The following is an 18,021-nucleotide window of genomic DNA, read 5'->3' on the forward strand; positions in this document are numbered from 1 at the left end:
GGGGGCAGCGGGAAGAGGAAATCACCATTTCACCAACTTGCTTTTCACTTGCTCAATTCTGGAAGATCAGACTATGACCTGCACTGCACATGCTCCCAGGCTCCACTGAGTCCTCTGCATAGTTTCTCAACAACCACATACAGTTAGAGCTCCCAACTGAACACACACAAAGTGGATCTCCTCTTGCTGCTTCCCCCCAGCAAAATCCCCTTTGTGCCAGGAGAAAAGGAAAACTGGGCTGGGAGCCAGGGGCTCAATCCTCAGTTGTGTTGAATGTGAGAGTAGAAAGGTAGCTGAAAACCAGCTTTCCCACTCCTGCAGTCTTGTGCTGACTGGGGGCTGTAACAGCCCCCAATTTAACTTAAAGAAACCTCAGGGCTAAAATGCCTTCAGATTGTTGGATGAAAAGAGCTGGAGAAGGATTATTATAACATGAGCAAAGCAGAGAATGTGATTTCTTTACCTTGGTTATTAAACAACATCCTTGGTTCCTATTTGCATTTTTTAAGCAAGCGAAAGAGAGACTAACAAGAAACCCACATCATCCCTAATAACTTTTCAAGTAGCCATGTCAAACCACCAGAGGAGAAAATACCACATTGCCAGTAAGATGACAGTGAGTGAAGGCTTGTGAATACATCTGCCTTTCTAATTATCATAATTATTTGTATTACAGTGAAGGCACATTGTGCTAGGCACTGCACAAACGTATAGGAAGATCCTGTTTCTTTGTATGAAGAGTTCTGTCTAATCAAGAGCCCTATTCATTTTTCTGCGGTTAAACAAGTCCCATGAGCCTATACTGCAACTGTCAACGTTCCAATGTATCTGAATCTCCCATTTAACTTCTTGATAGGGGCAAGATGTTTTCTTCCTGCAGCTGAGACAGTGTTTTTCTAGCTGGAACTGAATAGCCAAGCATCCACAGGCTTTATAGCAAGCCACTAATGTACTTTCAATTGTCCATTAATCACAAAGTCAGTTACTACACAGTTTAAATTGTCTGCAAAGCACAGTGCATGTGTCTTCTATTGCATACGTTGGCACTGTTTGCCGCAATGAATCCAGGGCTCAGATACTTGGAATTAAGCCAAATTGTTTCATTACAACTGAATCACAATTTTTGCTGTGCTTGGATTGCAATGAAGGTTTTCAAAGAGGCCTATCTCTAGAGCAGTCCCAAATTTTCCTAGTACTTGTGGAGCTGCATAAAGTAAAGCTGCCAGACTTGCCCAAGCAACCATTTGACATACCTGGGGCAATGTCAACATGATGCCCATTGGTTTTCTTAAGATCATTCATGTTTGACTCTTCAGAAGGCTGGCAGAATAGTTTTTCTAGAGCAGAATGCCTAACAAATATAACACCACTAAGTGCACGCTTTGTATGGATGATAATGTTCATCGGCTGCTCCCAGGAATTAGAGGACAGGTATTCCAAAAACAACTCTCACAAACAAAAAACAGACAAGTGTAGACTATTTTTTCAAGCTCTTATGCCAAGCCCAGAAAACTGATATATGGACTGTCTGTGATAATAGACAGACTTTGAGACACTATAATCATCCTACACTTTTCCAGCCACTTTCAGTTTGAAGGACCTTAATACAGGTGGGGTTGGTCGAGCCATCTATTAATAAGGTTGCCCAACACTTCCCATCATAAGACCTGGTTTTCCATTGCATAAAAGTACACCAAACTTAAATGGTTTGGGCTGAAATTGTCCATGCTGGGTGTCTGTCTCAGGTTGATTTTGGGGGGGGGGGGGAATTTCAGCCAAACAGTGCAGCCGTTTCCAAGAATGAGGTTAGTGGAAAATACATTGTTTTGCCCATTTTTAAAAATTCAAAAGATTTTTTCTTTGAGACGTTCTAGCTCTGCTTTTGAGTGGGGACTTGAAATTTGGCAGGGAGTAGCCTATGTCTGAGGTATATGCCTGTGAAAATCTGCTCTAATTTGCTTGTTAGATACCTTTGAAAAATTTCTGTTCACACATGGTCAGTAGAGACTTGCTAGAGGGTTGCAGCTAAGTTGCAGACAGAATTTGTTGGCATTGAGCATGCTCCAGCCTGGGGCCAAGCAGGACTTTCCTTGTGATTGCAGTTCCTGGATGCTCAGTTCCGAGCACTGCAATGAAAATCGGAAGCCTGTCTCTCCTCTGCTCTCAATGACCCCACTGCTTGGCCCAGGTGCTATGGAGGAGAAATCTGCCTGATTCGAATGCAGAAGGAACAAGAGCTGGATCTGGGGAGGAAGGCTGGTAGGAGGAGACTGGGGCTGCAGACTCAGAGAGAGGGGGAATGGAGGGAGAGCTGGACTGGGAGTTGGGGTAAGAGGGAACCTGGAACTCGATAGACAAGATGACTGGGACTCTCAGCCAGGGAGAGAAACAGTGGTACGACTGGGGGAGCCAGCGTGTACGGAGACGAAGCCTGGATTAGTTGCTGGGGGGAGAATGAACAAGAAGATTAGGACTGTGGGGTCCCGCAGGGATCGGTTCTCGGTCTGGGTCTGTTCAATATCTTCAAGTTTGCGGATGATACCAAGCTGGGAGGGGTTGCAAGTGCTTTGGAGGATAGGATTAAAATTCAAAATGATCTGATAAACTGGAGAAATGGTCTGAAGTAAATAGGATAAAATTCAATACGGACAAATGCAAAATACTCCATTTAGAAAGGAACAAATCAGTTGCACACATGCAAAATGGTAAATGACTGCCTAGGAAGGAGTACTGCGGAAAGGGATCTGGGGTCATGGTGGACTACAAGCTAAATATGAGTCAACAGTGTAACACTGTTGCCAAAAAAGCAAACATCATTCTAGGATGTATTAGCAGGAATGTTGTAAGCAAGAAACGAGAAGTAATTCTTCTGCTCTACTCCATGCTGATTAGGCCTCAGCTGAAGTATTGTGTCCAGTTCTGGGCACCTCATTTCAGGAAAGATGTGGACAAATTGGAGAGAGTCCAGAAAAGAGCAACAAAAATTATTAAAGATCTAGAAAACATGACCTATGAGGGAAGATTGAAAAAATTGGGTTTGTTTGGTCTGGAAAAGAGAAGACTGAGAGGGGACATGATAACAGTTTTCAGGTACATAAAAGGTTGTCACAAGGAGGAGGAAGAAGAATTCTTCTTCTTAACCTCGGAGAATAGGACAAGAAGCAATGGGCTTAAATTGCAGCAAGAGAGGTTTAGGTTGGACATTAGGAAAAAGTTCCTAACTGTTAGGGTGGTTAAGCACTGGAATAAATTGCCTAGGGAGGTTGTGGAATCTCCATCATTGGAGATATTTAAGAGCAGGTTTGACAAACACCTGTCAGGGATGAGCTAGCTAATACTTAGTCCTGCCATGAGTTCAGGGGACTGGACTAAATGACCCCTCGAGGTCCCTTCTAGTCCTATCATTTTATGATTCTATGATTGTGAATGAGTCAGGGGAGGTGTGGTAGATCTGACAAGGAGCAAGGCTGCAGGTGTAGACCTGGGATTGGCTGGGCAAAGAAACTGGGACAAGATGTGGGGGAGGGAGAAACAATGAACAAGGAGTATAGGGATGGGGAATGAGACAGTGAGGCGGGGGCACAGAGGCTTGGAAAGGAAGAGACAGATCAAATGAGGAGTGTGGAGTGGGGAGACTGGGAATGGCTTGGCATGGAGACTGAGCCGGGGGTCAGACTGGGAGTGGCAAGTCTAGGGCTGAGACTAGGACTTGCTGAGCAAGGAGGCTGGGAGCTTGAGCAGTGGAAACTAGGACTGGCTAGATGAGGAAAATAGGATGAGGAGCCAGGGGTGTGAAAGAGACAAGACAGAGGGAATGAGGCAGAAGGGTCAAGCTTGGGAGAGAATGGACAGAAGAGCCTTTGCAAACTAGAGCACACAGTCCTCCTGAGCCTGAAATGGAACCCAAGATTCCTGAGTCTCACCATTCCTCTGCTGTCGGCAAACATCTGTGAAACCCATCAAAAAAGTGTCCCATCCACCTCCCATGCTGGTCCACACAGAGGATGACAAGTACTACTGCTACCAGTTACTCACAAAAGAATCTTGTTAAAAGAACATTATTAAGGTTGCAAAGTCCAGTATTGAACAATTAGGAAATGCCAGAATGAATTTGACCTACTTGTGCATATACCTTATGACACAGTCTTTAATTAGACTATTATTTTTCCACAGATCCCCACCACCACCACATATACCCCATTTCTGATGCAGCATGGCCCTGCTTAGCTTGTCAGAGCCAAGAGATCACAGCACAAGATGGCAGGGGGTGGGCTTTTCCATGTGACTGCTTCAGGCAGATGTCTTAAAGCATGAGTTCAATCGGTTCTGATATTGCTCCTTTAATCTTCACAACTACTACTAAAGCTGGAGTTTCCTCTCAAAAAGTATTTTAATTACAAAACCTCCAGGCTTCCACCTTCCTTCCCTGGACTGACATTTGTGCAAAAGCCATTTCCACTGCTTCCTCATTTAATACAATAGAAACTGGTAGTATAACTGCCATTGGCACAATGGCACCAGCCAATGCTGAGCAGAACTAAAGCAGATTTTGTGGCCGCAGGGAGCACTCTCAATGCCTCACTGTACAATGTCTAATGGTTTGTTGTTCTCCCTGATAGCGTTCTTTTAGTAATTAGCTAACAAAGGAGAAGGTAATAGTAAAATCAAGCCTATTTACATGGCTTAGTAGTATCTCCCATTCCCCATCCTGGTTCCTGCCAGTGTCTTATTCAGTACCATTTGGAAAGAAGAATTGGAACACCCTTGTCCTTGTATTAAATCTGTTATTTCTGAACTTCCAGGAGGCCAGAGTTCAGTTTCTCTCTTAGTCACTGGAAATCATCCGTTTATGCTGAATTAAGAGTCTGATTATCTTAAATGAAAGCAGATGTTATTAAGAAAGAAAGAAAGAAGGGATAGATGCAAAAAGCACCCACATGCCTTGTCAAATCCAATGGAAATTTTTGTGAGGGAGGATCTAAACTTGAATTACACCATATTGTAGTTGAGAGAAAAGTCTTTAGTCTATCTGACACAGGAACAACAAAATCCTTTCTCTTTCAGAGCTTAATAGATTAGATGTTCCTTCAATATGTCTCCAATTTGTGTTTGTTTCATAGCCCCCATCTTGTTTGCCAAGTGTTAACATATAGGATTATTCATTTCCCAATACCTGATCAGAAAGATTAAAAGCTGTTTGAATCTTGTTTGGATGCTTCTTGTTTCTTTCTGCTTCCCCACACAGTGGCCATGTCTGTCACAGGAAACCTGCTCTCATTAACAAAATGAAACAGTTTACTTCTGGGATATCAGTTTAGGATAAACAATGCATTTTCCTTCTCCTAAGCATACATTAACATCTAAGTAGCATAAGTACATACTTCCTTAGCGCAGATAATCATTATAGCCTTTTGTTCTGTTTCACACCTTCTAGTAAACATGTCTAAGGCCGTTTTGGATTGGTTCCTGCTCAGATTGGGTTTGAGTTTACAGCAGTAATAAGAATTAGTGAGAAAACAGATATCCAACAAATTTTAAAATCATGTTAGTTGTGACCACATAAGTCACGTGCTCAGACACTGCCACTGCAAGAAGCATAACTGGTTGTTTTAGCATAGCAAATAGCCCTGACCCATAGTACTCTGTCTGCAAGTGGTGTTCTTTTGCTGGATTGTTTCTCCTCTATCTCATCCACAATGCTGGATACAGAACAAGAGGAAGTAGCAGCAACTTCACACGGATGTTACAGTATTGCAGAGTGCAAACCAAACAGCAGTGGCTAGGGCCCATTAACTTGGTATTAAGAGTTTTCCTTGTCACTATGTAAACAATGAGAGACTGAGCCGCATTCAAACCTAATTGACTAGGGCATTGGGACAAGCAGGAAAGACTTATTTGGGAGCAGTGAGTAAGGTTTGCTTTTAATGCCCTCTATTCCAGACAATACAGTCAGGGTAAGGTGCTCCTGTACATTAGAAGGCACCCTCTGCTGAGCCATCTTCACCAGAGAGCAAAAAGGGGACTGAGGGTATGAGCCAACATGGAACCAAGAGACAATACCACTTTGTCTCCCCTTCATCTTCATCCTCATCCTCCCTCACACGTACCCCTTCTCATCTGTGCTGTCCAAAATATAAATGTGTGGCCACTGCACAAGAATAACCCCCTGATGAGAAAGCTATAAAGTGAAAAACAAATTCTCTGTTTGGTAGGAATAACAAGTATCAGTGTGCTACTAGAGGGTATTACAACAGCATATAGCACAATAGGGTCCTGGTCCATGACCAGGGTTCCCAGGCACAACAGTAACACAATTACATACCAATTACAACTAGTGCTTAAAACCAGCACCTACCCACCCAGACACATAAGGAGGAAAGAAACAGACCTATCCACTCCATCCCCGGCTTGACAGCAAGAATAACCTGCCTCTCAGTAGATACATGCAGATACACTGGGTATTCTCCACAAGAATAAACAACCTTAGGTATACTTCAAACAAACACAAAATTTGAATGTGGTGCTAGCCACACCTCTTGGCAACATTTTTTAAAATGACATGGTAACTTACAAGACTATAAGTATGTAAAAACACTACTCAACTCCAAAATAAGTGCGCTTACAAAAAATACTGTAATTATCAGAAGGCTTCACTGTGCATTTATTTTATATTACAAAGTGGAAGGTCCTGTTTTGTTAATCTCCTTGACTTCATCCATAGGTACAGAAAAAGTTCACAAGAGTAATTCATTTCATTTGGCTCCTGCAAAAGCCTTCGATAATGTCTCACTTGATAAGCTCCTTTTTAAAATACAACCTGTGCTAAGTGCTGGTTGAAACTGAAGAAAAAAAGCTCTGTTGCAAAGGAGTTTTAAAAAACAATTAACTAAAGCAACAATGGTTTCCCACAGGGGTTTGTACACAGAACTCTGTTTTCAATTCTACATAACTGACCTAAGCAAAGAAACTAATAGTATTTCTTTCAAATTACAGGCAGCATAATGCAACAGGTGCACACTATAAATAAATAGGAGAGACACTGTTCATCTTTAAGGACAAGATAATTTAGCAATTAAAATGTATTATGAATATAAAGCATTAGAATTGGGACTCAGGATCATGAATGGAACAGAAAGTAAATATAGGTTTCAGCTTTAAATATTAGGTGTTGCCATTGGTATGGAGCAAGCCTTTTCTTAAAATTGGTGACAAAACCTTGAGGTGGAGAGATTGGATGGAGAGAGGAATTATGACTATGTCCCAGCTAACTGACAATGATAATTTAGAGCAACAAGATGGGTGAGGTAATATCTTTTATTGGACCAACTTCTGTTGGTGAAAGAGACAAGCTTTCAGGCTCCACAGAGCTCTTCTTCAGGTCTGTGGAGCTCAAAAGTTTCTCTCTTTCACTAACAGAAGTTAGGCCAATAAAAGATATTACCTCACCCACCTGTCTTTCTCATATCCTGGGACCAACACGGATACAACAACATGGCAAACAACAGAAATTTTTGTCAGACAAAGAAAAAAAACCTTCATTCCTGAACACCTTTTGCCTCCCATCACCATGTCTCCAGAGAAAATCTACGTTTGCTGGCAAAAATGAAAATAAAATTGCCTCTTTACAAATACTCTTGGAGCAAAACCGAGTTCTTTCACACAGCTCTACTATGGCCTAGATAAAAAAGCATAGATTGATATGTTTGCTTGTTCCTGTTTCTTGGTTTGTTTGTTTTTGTGGGGAGGTTGTTTGGTTTTTTTTACAATTTCTTGTTTTTAAAAAATTTGAATGTATCACTTTTTATTATATGGCTTTCTTTTTTAATATAAAAGTGTTAAAATGTTAAGGAACAGACTTCAAACCACGAAATCCAAAGACACTATTAGTGAAGTCCAGAATGCTATCTATCTCTCACCACCTTTGATTTACAAACCAAGATTCACACTTCTGGGAAACAAACATATTTGTCAAGAGCATAGGGGGAGTATATGCGCTGCATATGCATGAGTAGAAGTAAAGAAATGGATGGGTTCTTTCTTTGAAAATGTGTTTTCACCATCTGTGCTGGGTACACAGGCCAGCATTCCAGAAATACACTTGGAAGCAGGAATTTCAATATTGGGTTGGTTTGCAGTTACATGTCTTTCTTCATAGTACTGTGTGAAAACACTACATCCTTAATAATTCATTATTAAAAGGTTTGACCCACAATGTAATAAGAATACCCTATCTGCCATTGTTTCTTATCTTTTATGCATACACACACACACACTGCTATGAAAAATTAGCAAACTATGAATCTGCATTGCAGAGTTTTAAAACTAGCCTCTTGGTTCATATCTGCTGGCCAATCCAAGTCTGTGTAAACATCTTAGATTTCAAATAAACTAAATCATAATCATGACTGATTAAACCTGAAGTATACAAAGGCAAAGTAAATTGAGCCAGGTACATGCAACAGAATGAAGATAAGATAGAAGCTGGTTATCATACACAGCAACATAAGAGTTGCCATTCTATTCTAGATTGTTGTCTCTGGTTATGGCCAATACATTGTTCCTCAGAGGAAAATGCAAACTAAAAATACAATGCACCTAGCCACTAAAAAGAACTTATAACATATACTGTAATACTAAAAGCAACTGAAATTACCAAAAAAAAAAAAACACACAACAAAAATTTCTTAATTCCAGGGGGTTATCTGATTTTAAACTACTAAAGTAAAAAGGGGTTCTTTCCTCCTGTATTTTCAATAGATTTATTTCATTCATTCAATCTTTTTCTCACATGGTTCTGCAACTTTTCGTTGGTTATGAAAAGTCAGTTCCAACATAGGGGCAAATATAGTCATAGGACTTCAGAGGCCCTCTGCAAATAAATGAATTTAAGCCCTTCCAGTTCTTTTTCCCCACAGGGAGCACAAACAACTATTGCCACACACATCCATCTTACCTCTTGAAACAGATGTTTAGGAAGTGGGTGTCTTTGACAACAGGTGTAGATGCTGGGGGGTCCATGGGACCAGACCAACTCTACAAAATGTTGGGAAGTTTCTCTATAGCACTGTCTTCCTTTTCTCAGTCGTGGCGGCTGCTACAGCCAGGTGTGGTACTAATGGTAGGATCTTCTCTAACATATACCAGAGCTACTGGGTATGTTCTCATGTGGATATGTGAGAACTGATTCCCCAAGTAATCTCCACCTGTATTCATAGAAGCCGTATGTCTAAATCTTCAATTACTGAGCTAAGTTTTATTTGCATTAGTAGTGTTTAGTATGTTCACTCTAACCAATTTACCTGACAAGCCAAGAATAGGGAATAAATTAAAACCATTAAACTTAAAATGATGTCGGAACAATTCACCTAGCAGAAATAACATTTTCTGTCACCTCTGGCTCATGATTCAGCTTTTTTATGTAGATGTACAGCTTACTTAGTGATAAATGAATAGATGATTCCCAGTTCAACTCTCCTGACAAACTGTTCCCATCACCTATGATTAATGAATACAAAATACAATATTGCTTGAACACAAAGACTTGTTTCTCATTCTGTCTCCTTTGAAATGGTTCCCTTGCTTGGCCTGGGTGAAATAAGATATGGATCCTTCAAATGGCCTGGGCAGAGTCCAATTGTCTTAACCAGCAGCTGCCACTTCTGCTTATCCTGGATGATAAAAAAAGAAAGAAAGAACACCTGGAACGTCTAAAAACAGAAACTGTCAGCACCTCTTTTGATGAGAGGAATCTGCCACACTATAGAACATGCAGTAGTTTGACCAGTACTAAAGAAACAAATTACTCAGTGCTGGAGACCTTGCAAACTACCATCCAGTATCTAACATGCTCTTTCTAAGCAAGCTAATTGAAAAGTTAGTGACAAATAGTCTCTAATGCCAACTGTCAGCTGCCAGCATCCTGGATCCCTCTCAGTCAGGCTTCAGGCAAATTCATCAATGCAACAGGTGCTGCCCCTGACCTCCTGCTGTTCACAGGCAAGCCAAACACATCTGCAGTCATCCTGCTGCAGCCAGCTCTTCGCAGCACTTGACACCACTGAGCACCAAATACTCCTGTCCTACCTTCAAGAGGCTGTAGGTATGAATGGAAATGCCCTGAAATGCCTCAGGTTTTTCCTTTCAAACTGAACCCAGAGGGTCATTATGGGAGTTGTTCCTTCACCTCCACAGCCCTCACCTGTGCAGTCCCACAGGGCTCAAACTCTTCTGATGTTATTCAACATCTCTAAGAAGCCATTGGGAGCTGGTGAAGCAACACAGGCTGAAGTGCCAACAGTACTCAGACAACATCCAGCTCTACATTTCCTTTATGTCAAATGTAAATAGCACCACATAAAGAGGCCACACTAGCTAGAGGCAAGCTAGGCAGCTGCCTATGATGACAGATGTGGCCCGACAACCCTTCCATCATGACATCCTTCTGTAACATCCTTCACCTGCCCTCAGCCATGGGGTCCTTTCCGACGACTCGGTGCTATTGAATACCCAAATGCACCGCTACCTCGATATAACACGACCCGATATAACACGAATTTGGATATACCACGGTAAAGCAGTGCTCCAGGGGGGTGGGGCTGTGCACTCTGATGGATCAAAGCAAGTTCAATATAACACAGTTTCACCTATAACACGGTAAGATTTTTTTGGCTCCCGAGGATAGCGTTATACTGAGGTAGAGGTTTAGCCATGACAGCAAAAACTACCCTCTTTCTATCTGTGATTGGCCCAAACATCGATCCCATCTGATGAGGCACAGACTAGCCAGAATGATCTATGCATTTATCATCTCCACATTTGATTTGATTATTGCAAATTATGGCTTGAAACAAAGCCACACTCTCTGAAAATTAGAGGATTGGCCAAAAGAAACCTGATGAGGTTCAACAAGGACAAGTGCAGAGTCCTGCACTTAGGACGGAAGAATCCCATGCACTGCTACAGACTAGGGACCAAATGGCTAGGCAGCAGTGGTGCAGAAAAGGACCTAGGGGTTACAGTGGTCGAGGAGCTGGATATAAGTCGACAGTGTGCCCTTGTTGCCAAAAAGGCTAACGGCATTTTGGGCTGTATAAGTAGGAGCATTGCCAGCAGATCGAGGGACGTAATCATTCCCCTCTATTCGACATTGGTGAGGCCTCATCTGGAGTACTGTGTCCAGTTTTGGGCCCCACACTACAAGAAGGATGTGGAAAAATTGGAAAGAGTCCAGCGGAGGGCAACAAAAATGATTAGGGGGCTGGAGCACATGACTTATGAGGGGAGGCTGAAGGAGAGAAGAATGGGGGTGGGGGATTTGATAGCTGCTTTCAACTACCTAAAAGGGGGTTCCAAAGAGGATGGATATAGACTGTTCTCAGTGGTACCAGATGACAGAACAAGGAGTAATGATCTCAAGTTGCAGTGGGGGAGGTTTAGGTTGGATATTAGGAAAAACTTTTTCACTAGGAGGGTGGTGAGGCACTGGAATGGGTTATCTAAGGAGGTGGTGGAATCTCCTTCCTTAGAGGTTTTTAAGATCAGGCTTGACAAAGCCCTGGCTGGGATGATTTAGTTGGGAATTGGTCCTGCTTTGAGCAGGGGGTTGGACTAGATGACCTCCTGAGGTCCCTTCCAATCCTGAGATTCTATGATTCTATGAAAATGCACCATTTTGTACAAAATGCCGCAGCCTGCCTACTTAATAACACAGGTTACTGTGAAAACATGGCCTGGGTGCACCTGTCCCTGAATACGGAGTCCTGTTCAAGGCCTCTGTGTCCTGATATTCACAGCTCTCCATGGAACTGGCCCTAGATCTCTGAGAGGGTATCTCTCCCTACATGACAGTGACCTCCCATGTCTTAGATAGCTACAGTCCAACACAACAATGCAACTGTTGTCCAGTGGAGGGAGGCTCACAAGTGGAGAAGACAGAACTTCCATGGGAGCTGAGCCTCGGCTGTGGAAATCACACCCACAAGACAAACTATAATTAAGGCACTCACCACATGCACAACTAAATGCAGAACTCTTTCTTTCAACTTTGCTTTCCCTCAGTCAGTTCTTTGTGCACACAACACACAAAAACAATAAACGAATGAAGCTGTTTCTCCTACAAGCTGGGAAGGCAGAGAGAGAGAGAGAGAGAGAAAGAGATTGATATTTCTATTTTTAAATATTTGAAGGACATGCAGATGATGATGGGGGCCATATAAAAAGACACAGCACACCTCACATATAATCTACTAAAGTCCCTGACCAACAATAGCTCTTCAGCTCTCCCACAGTACATCCAATTCTATCAAAGAACCTCAGCTTGTCTGTTCAGTGTCCCACTTCCTCCAGTGTAGAAAGTAGGGTTGCCACCCATCCAGTTTTTACCCAGACAGTCCAGTTTTTGGCTTCTGTGTCTGGGTGACTCAGGGTTGCCAGGTGCCCAGTTTCTGTGGACAGGGCAACCCTAAATGGCACCTGAACCAAAAGTCCAGTTACTGCAGGGTGGGGACAGGCCCGGGGTCATTAACTTGCTCCAGCTCCTGCTCAGCCAGGACCATCTCCTACCTGCTGGCAGGCTCCTTGAGATGATCCAGTGAGCGACGGGGGGAGCAGGGGAAAGAAGCAAGCGAAGGGCCCTGGGCCGGGGAAGAGATGGAACAGGGCGGGGCCTCAAGGGAAGAAGTGGAGCTGGGGCAGGACTTTGAGGAGGAGAGGCGGGGCGGGGTGGGGCCTCGGGGATCTGGTTACCAGCAATTAGAAAGGTGGCAACCCTAGTTGTTAGAAACTTGAACAGAGCAATGGCCATAGTGGATCAGACCAAAGATCCACCTAGTCCATTATCCAACACCCCTAACAGAACTGCCTAACCTCTGGCTTTTGGTCAGAGATACTGGCCTTCTGCTCTTTTTTCCAGCTTAATGGCAACTCATTGCTGCATCCAGCTAGTCTAGCCGCTGGCCAGGTTTTTTGCTCTGTGAAGTCATGAGAGACTTTTTCCTCTCAACCACCAATAAAAACTGCTGTCTCCTCCAGCTGCTGGAGGTTGTCATCTAAAAAAACCCTATCCTTGGCCCAGTCGCTCAGTGGTGAACAAGCGCACTAGGGGTTCAGTTTGGGAAGGATGAGACCCCCAAGGAAGTCCAAGGAATCACAGGGAGAGAGGCTAGAGAGCTGGAGGGGCACACACTGCAGACCAAAAGTCCCAGAGGAACCCCAGGATGGTGGTAGGATTGCTGGAAATGGTGCAACGAGAGTAGAGTCTGCTGCCCACAGCATACAGAAGAAAAGATAAGTTCGGCTCCCCCTGCTGGTAGAAGGCATCAAGTGTCAGGTTTCAAAAAAAAAAAAAAAAAACCCTTATGAATGCCAGTCTTGGGAGGCAATGGGAATGCACTGGGGAGGTAGCACCCTGCTGTTGTCTCCTTATAGCCACGCACCAGACATTTAGCCAGGCACACTGAGGTGTTTGAGAATATTTAGTATCACTGTCACTCATCAATTCACATGAACAGTTCTTTTGGAGCAGTGGCTGCTCACTGGGCTCAATGCTAATGCCATGCATTTGTGCGCTCACTTTGAGGAAAAAAAATTTAAAGTTTTCTGTGCACCCTGTAATTCCATTCCTAAAACAGAATTACAGGATTTTAATTTATCTGTCCCACCCCTGAAAAAATAACCCAGCAAACAAGACCAGCCCATACTACCTACTAGCATACCTGCAAAATTCTATTTGAAAAATTAGGGCCAGATCCTCAGCTAGCATATATCAGCAGAGCTCCATTAAAGTCAATGGAGTTATACCAATCTATACCTACTGAGGATCTGGCCATAAGGTTTAAATTAAGGAAGCAAAGAAACCATCTTCATTTCTTTCTTCAGTTGTATAACTCAAAAAGTGTCAAATTGTTCTCTCCCGCACTTAAAAAAAAAAAAAAAAGGCAACAGAATTGTTCCATTTTTCACTGAGGAGAAAACTCACGTGGCCCAACTACTGCCCCGTTTAAACCCCTGGATGTAGGTTTACAATCTGAAAATGGGCATGCCCATAAAACAGTAGCATGAATGTCACTGGCGTGTTTTCTATTGAGGACACACTTGGCCATGACTTCTGCTCTTCACGTGTATCTTTCCTACACCCAGCATTAAGGTAAAACTCCTAATACTGTAATTTTAGAAGATATTAGCAAAGCTTTTCAAAAGTTATTTTGGGTACCTCAATTTTGGGCATATACAGCACTTATTTCTACGGATGAAAGATTCTGTATTTACTGTATAATACTATTTATAACTTTATTCTTTATTTCAAATAATTGCTTTGATCATCAGAATTAAAAAAAAAAAAAGTCACCAGAACTGACTTGGATCCTATCCCTAGGACTGGGCCCTTAAAATGCCAGAGATGCCCGTTCAGATAGAACCGGCCTGATCAGACAGAGAAACCTCTGTATTATGCAGCTTTCAAAAGTGATTTTATGACACACTAACATCAATTTTGCCTTCAGCCACTGGATCATTTTTTACCTAAATAAACTGATCCAAGACATCCATAACATTTCTCCTGGATCTTATTACCTGGAAGTAATATTGCAAATTGCTCAAAGGCTATGTAAACCCTTTATAACATTGAGATTAAAAAGCATTAATTTTTCATGCATACATTTGTAAACTGCTGATGAACAACAGCACTGATCCGCCACTGTGTTGGTTCAAGACTGACACATTGCTCCATGTGAAAGGACACTATAGACATTGTACATAATTCAGCACCTGAACACACCTACAGCACAGAAGCTCTAGCATACTCCAGAACTCATCTTCTCTCTTGACTACAATCACCAGAAGTATTGGCACCATTATAAGCTTGAAGGAATGTAGTGAAGGACTGTCTCCACAACAGAATCAGGCGTGGTAAAGCCACAGTTGCCACTACAACATAAACCATCATCCATCTTCCTCCAGTTGAGCTACAGCAGCAGAATAATGGAGTTGCCTAATGTAAAGGGGATGTTGAAAGAAATAATATATTGTAATTGAATAATTAAGAATTAATTATTTAAAATCCTTATTTGCATCAAAGAATGAACCATTTAAGATGTAACCTACTTTATCTCTTTCTATACCAACAAGAAGAAACAAATAATTTATGTCAACTGTAAGGGAACGCCCTATTATGAAAGGCATCTGATGCTATGTTCTTATTCTAGTAAATATGTAAGATGTCTTCAGATTCTTGGATTTTTATTTTTTTTTTAATAAAAGCCCGCTCTGACACATCTATAAGGCTGCTTTGGTTTCCTCATACACAATCTGGAATGAGATACATATTGGCATAAGTTTGATGTTCAATGCTTATTATGCCTACCAGAAAACCGTAAGTCAAGTGTTGCAATACTTCATAATTAAAGAAATTCAGTAAACCTCCTGCCAATATGTAGGTTCTGGGGAAAGAGGTAAAAGCCAGGTAAAGTGAGGAGGTGGGCTAATAAGCTAGACTTTCAATACAGGTGTCATTACTGCTCATTTCAGTCATTAAAAAGATGTTTGATGCAATATTTAAAGGTACTGAGGGCCTAATTCTACTACCCTTACTCACTTTGAACTAGATTTTGATGCCCTTACCTACACTAACATTTTCCTCCTCCTCCCCCCACTGATTTCAGTGGGACTACTTGCAGAGTGAGGCACTATGCAATATAAGAAAGGGTAACAGAATCAGGCCCAGAATAATTGTTCAAACAAGCATTAACAGACAGTTAGATTAAACTGCCCTCTGAAAAACAAAATTTATTTGCTCTGGTAACATGGCTGGAATGAGGAGTTCTCAACACTTCATGCCTTGCTTACCAAGAACAGTAATGAATGAATGGAACACACATAGGTCAAACACATTCATTAAAAATAGATACAGGCCAGACTAGATAAGAAGATTTACATTTACTTGGCTAGGTAGATTTTGTTTGTGAAACCTAAAATGAGAGCAGTTTAGAATCTGCATAAGACCTACATGGTCGCATATACACCTGACCCAGCAAAGTAAATTTTTGCTCTGACAGAGGGAGAGCAACACCACACTATTAACAAACACCACAACTAGGGATGTGAAATTTACCACAGATTGCTTTGTAAATCACTCTGCCTGGAGTCTGAAAGGCACCTTAGCTCAATGCAGTTTGTCCTTTCCAAGAATAAGTCAGATCCTTCAACAACTGATTGTAATTACAGTGTCAAAGCCTAGGACTCATGCAACCCTCTGCTCCCCCTCCTGCCAGAGTAGTGCCTTACGGCAGCAGCATTTGACCCCAAGCAGCTGTCAGGACATCAGGGAAGAAGGACGTTGGAGGGCAGAGGGCGGGCTACACGAGTGGTAGGGCACTGCCAGCAGCGGCGGCCCCCAGGGGGAAGCGAAGTTTACTACTCACACAGTGAAGTGATACACGAAGCACTTCCAGCCGGTGGGTCTCTCTAGGAAGTTATAGACCCTGCCTTGGATGTTGGTCCTGCTCAGCAGCGGTCTGCGGATGCTGTAGATGGAGACCCGAGGGTCCAAGTTGATGTGTGGCCGGGGGCAGTCCGTGTTCACCACCACCATCTCTCTCTTGTACTGCGGCTCGCCCCGATCCGGATCCGCCGGCTGGCTGGAGCCCTGCTGCATCTGCTCCTGGGCGGGGGGCATAGGGGCATAGTGGGCACTGGGGCTGTTTTCAGCCAGCTCCAGGGCGGAGGGCTTCTTGCTGGGAGTCATGCTCCCTTTCCGGGACCCAGGCAGCCGTCCCAAGCTCCAGCGTCTCTTCTCAGGCTTGGGGGAGGAGGTCATGGCCGGAGGGGCGTGGGGGGAAGGAGGAGGAGGAGGAGTGTGCGCGATGAAGGAGGGAAAGGGGCAGCCACTGCAGGGGCGAGAGGGCAGGGATGCAGCCCCGGCGCTGCCCCGGGGAAGGAAGGCGGGAGGGACAGCCAGCCACCGCTGGGGAGTCTCTCTCACACCCTCCCTTCCCCGCTCCCGGAGCGCTCCTAGCCCGGCCCACCCCGGGGGACGGCCCCCGCCGGGAAAGGTACGAGGTCTCCGCCTCCCACCCAGGGGAGGCTCCGAGCCCGGGTGACCGCGGGAGCTGCCTCGCCCCCGGGCATTCCCCGGGCAGTTGGCACGAACTACTCGCTCGCTCGGGGGAGGGTGCCCGGCCCCCCGCTTGGAGCCGGAGTGTAAAGCAGAAAGCCCGCCATGGGCACTGCCCGCTCCAAGGGCCGGGGCAGGTCAGGCAATGCCGCACCGCTCGCAGCATTGCCCGCCTGCCTGCCGGTGGCAGCGGAGATGGGGACTGGGTGCTGCCTTGGGGTTGCACCAGGTGATGGGGACCTGATTGTCTTTGTGGGACCGATGAGCCATACACCAACCCTGGTAAGGGAAAGGAAAGAGCCACTCTGTTGGCTAAAAGAACAGGAGTAGTGTGGCACCTTAGAGACTAACACATTTATTTGAGAATAAGCTTTCATGGGCTACAGCCCACTTCATTGGATGCATAGAATGGAACATATAGTAAGGAGATATATATACACATATAGAGAACATGAAAAGATAGGAGTTGCCCTACCAACTCTAAGAGGCTAATCAATTAAGATGAGCAAATATCAGCAGGAGGGAAAAAAAACATTTGTACTGATAATCAAGATGACCAATTTCAGGCAGTTTGACAAGAAGGTGTGAGGATACTTAACATGGGGAAATAGAGTCAATGTGTGTAATGGCTCAGCCATTCCCAGTCTTTATTCAAGCCTAAATTGATGGTATCTTGTTTGCATATTAATTCAACTTCAGCAGTTTCTTGTTGGAGTCTGTTTTTGAAGCTTTTCTGTTGCAAGATTGCCACCTTTAAGTCTGTTACTGAGTGACCAGAGAGATTGAAGTGTTCTCCTACTGGTTTTCAAATGTTATGATTCCTGATGTCAGATTTGTGTCCATTTATTCTTTTGCATAGAGACTGTCCGGTTTGGCCAATGTACATGGCAGAGGGGTACTGCTGGTACATGATG

General features: G+C 43.5%; 1 protein-coding gene across 4 annotated transcripts in view; it reads right to left on the bottom strand.

Annotated features, from left to right (window-relative positions):
• KCNQ1 (potassium voltage-gated channel subfamily Q member 1) overlaps positions 1 to 17,004 on the bottom strand; it is a 553,569-nt gene extending 536,565 nt beyond the window's left edge. For 3 of the 4 annotated variants that reach the window (XM_034770267.1, XM_034770265.1, XM_034770268.1), the window contains exon 1: positions 16,416 to 17,003. In XM_034770267.1, the coding sequence (XP_034626158.1) occupies positions 16,416 to 16,810 (395 nt within the window). In that variant the 5' untranslated portion in view covers positions 16,811 to 17,003. Of the gene's footprint in view, positions 1 to 16,415 lie in introns of all 4 variants that reach the window. The other variant, XM_034770266.1, reaches the window with a different exon arrangement.
• Between the last annotated feature and the right edge of the window lie 1,017 nt (positions 17,005 to 18,021).

The sequence above is a fragment of the Trachemys scripta genome, chromosome 4 (genome assembly GCF_013100865.1).
Source record: "Trachemys scripta elegans isolate TJP31775 chromosome 4, CAS_Tse_1.0, whole genome shotgun sequence".
Taxonomy (NCBI): Eukaryota; Metazoa; Chordata; order Testudines; family Emydidae; genus Trachemys; species Trachemys scripta.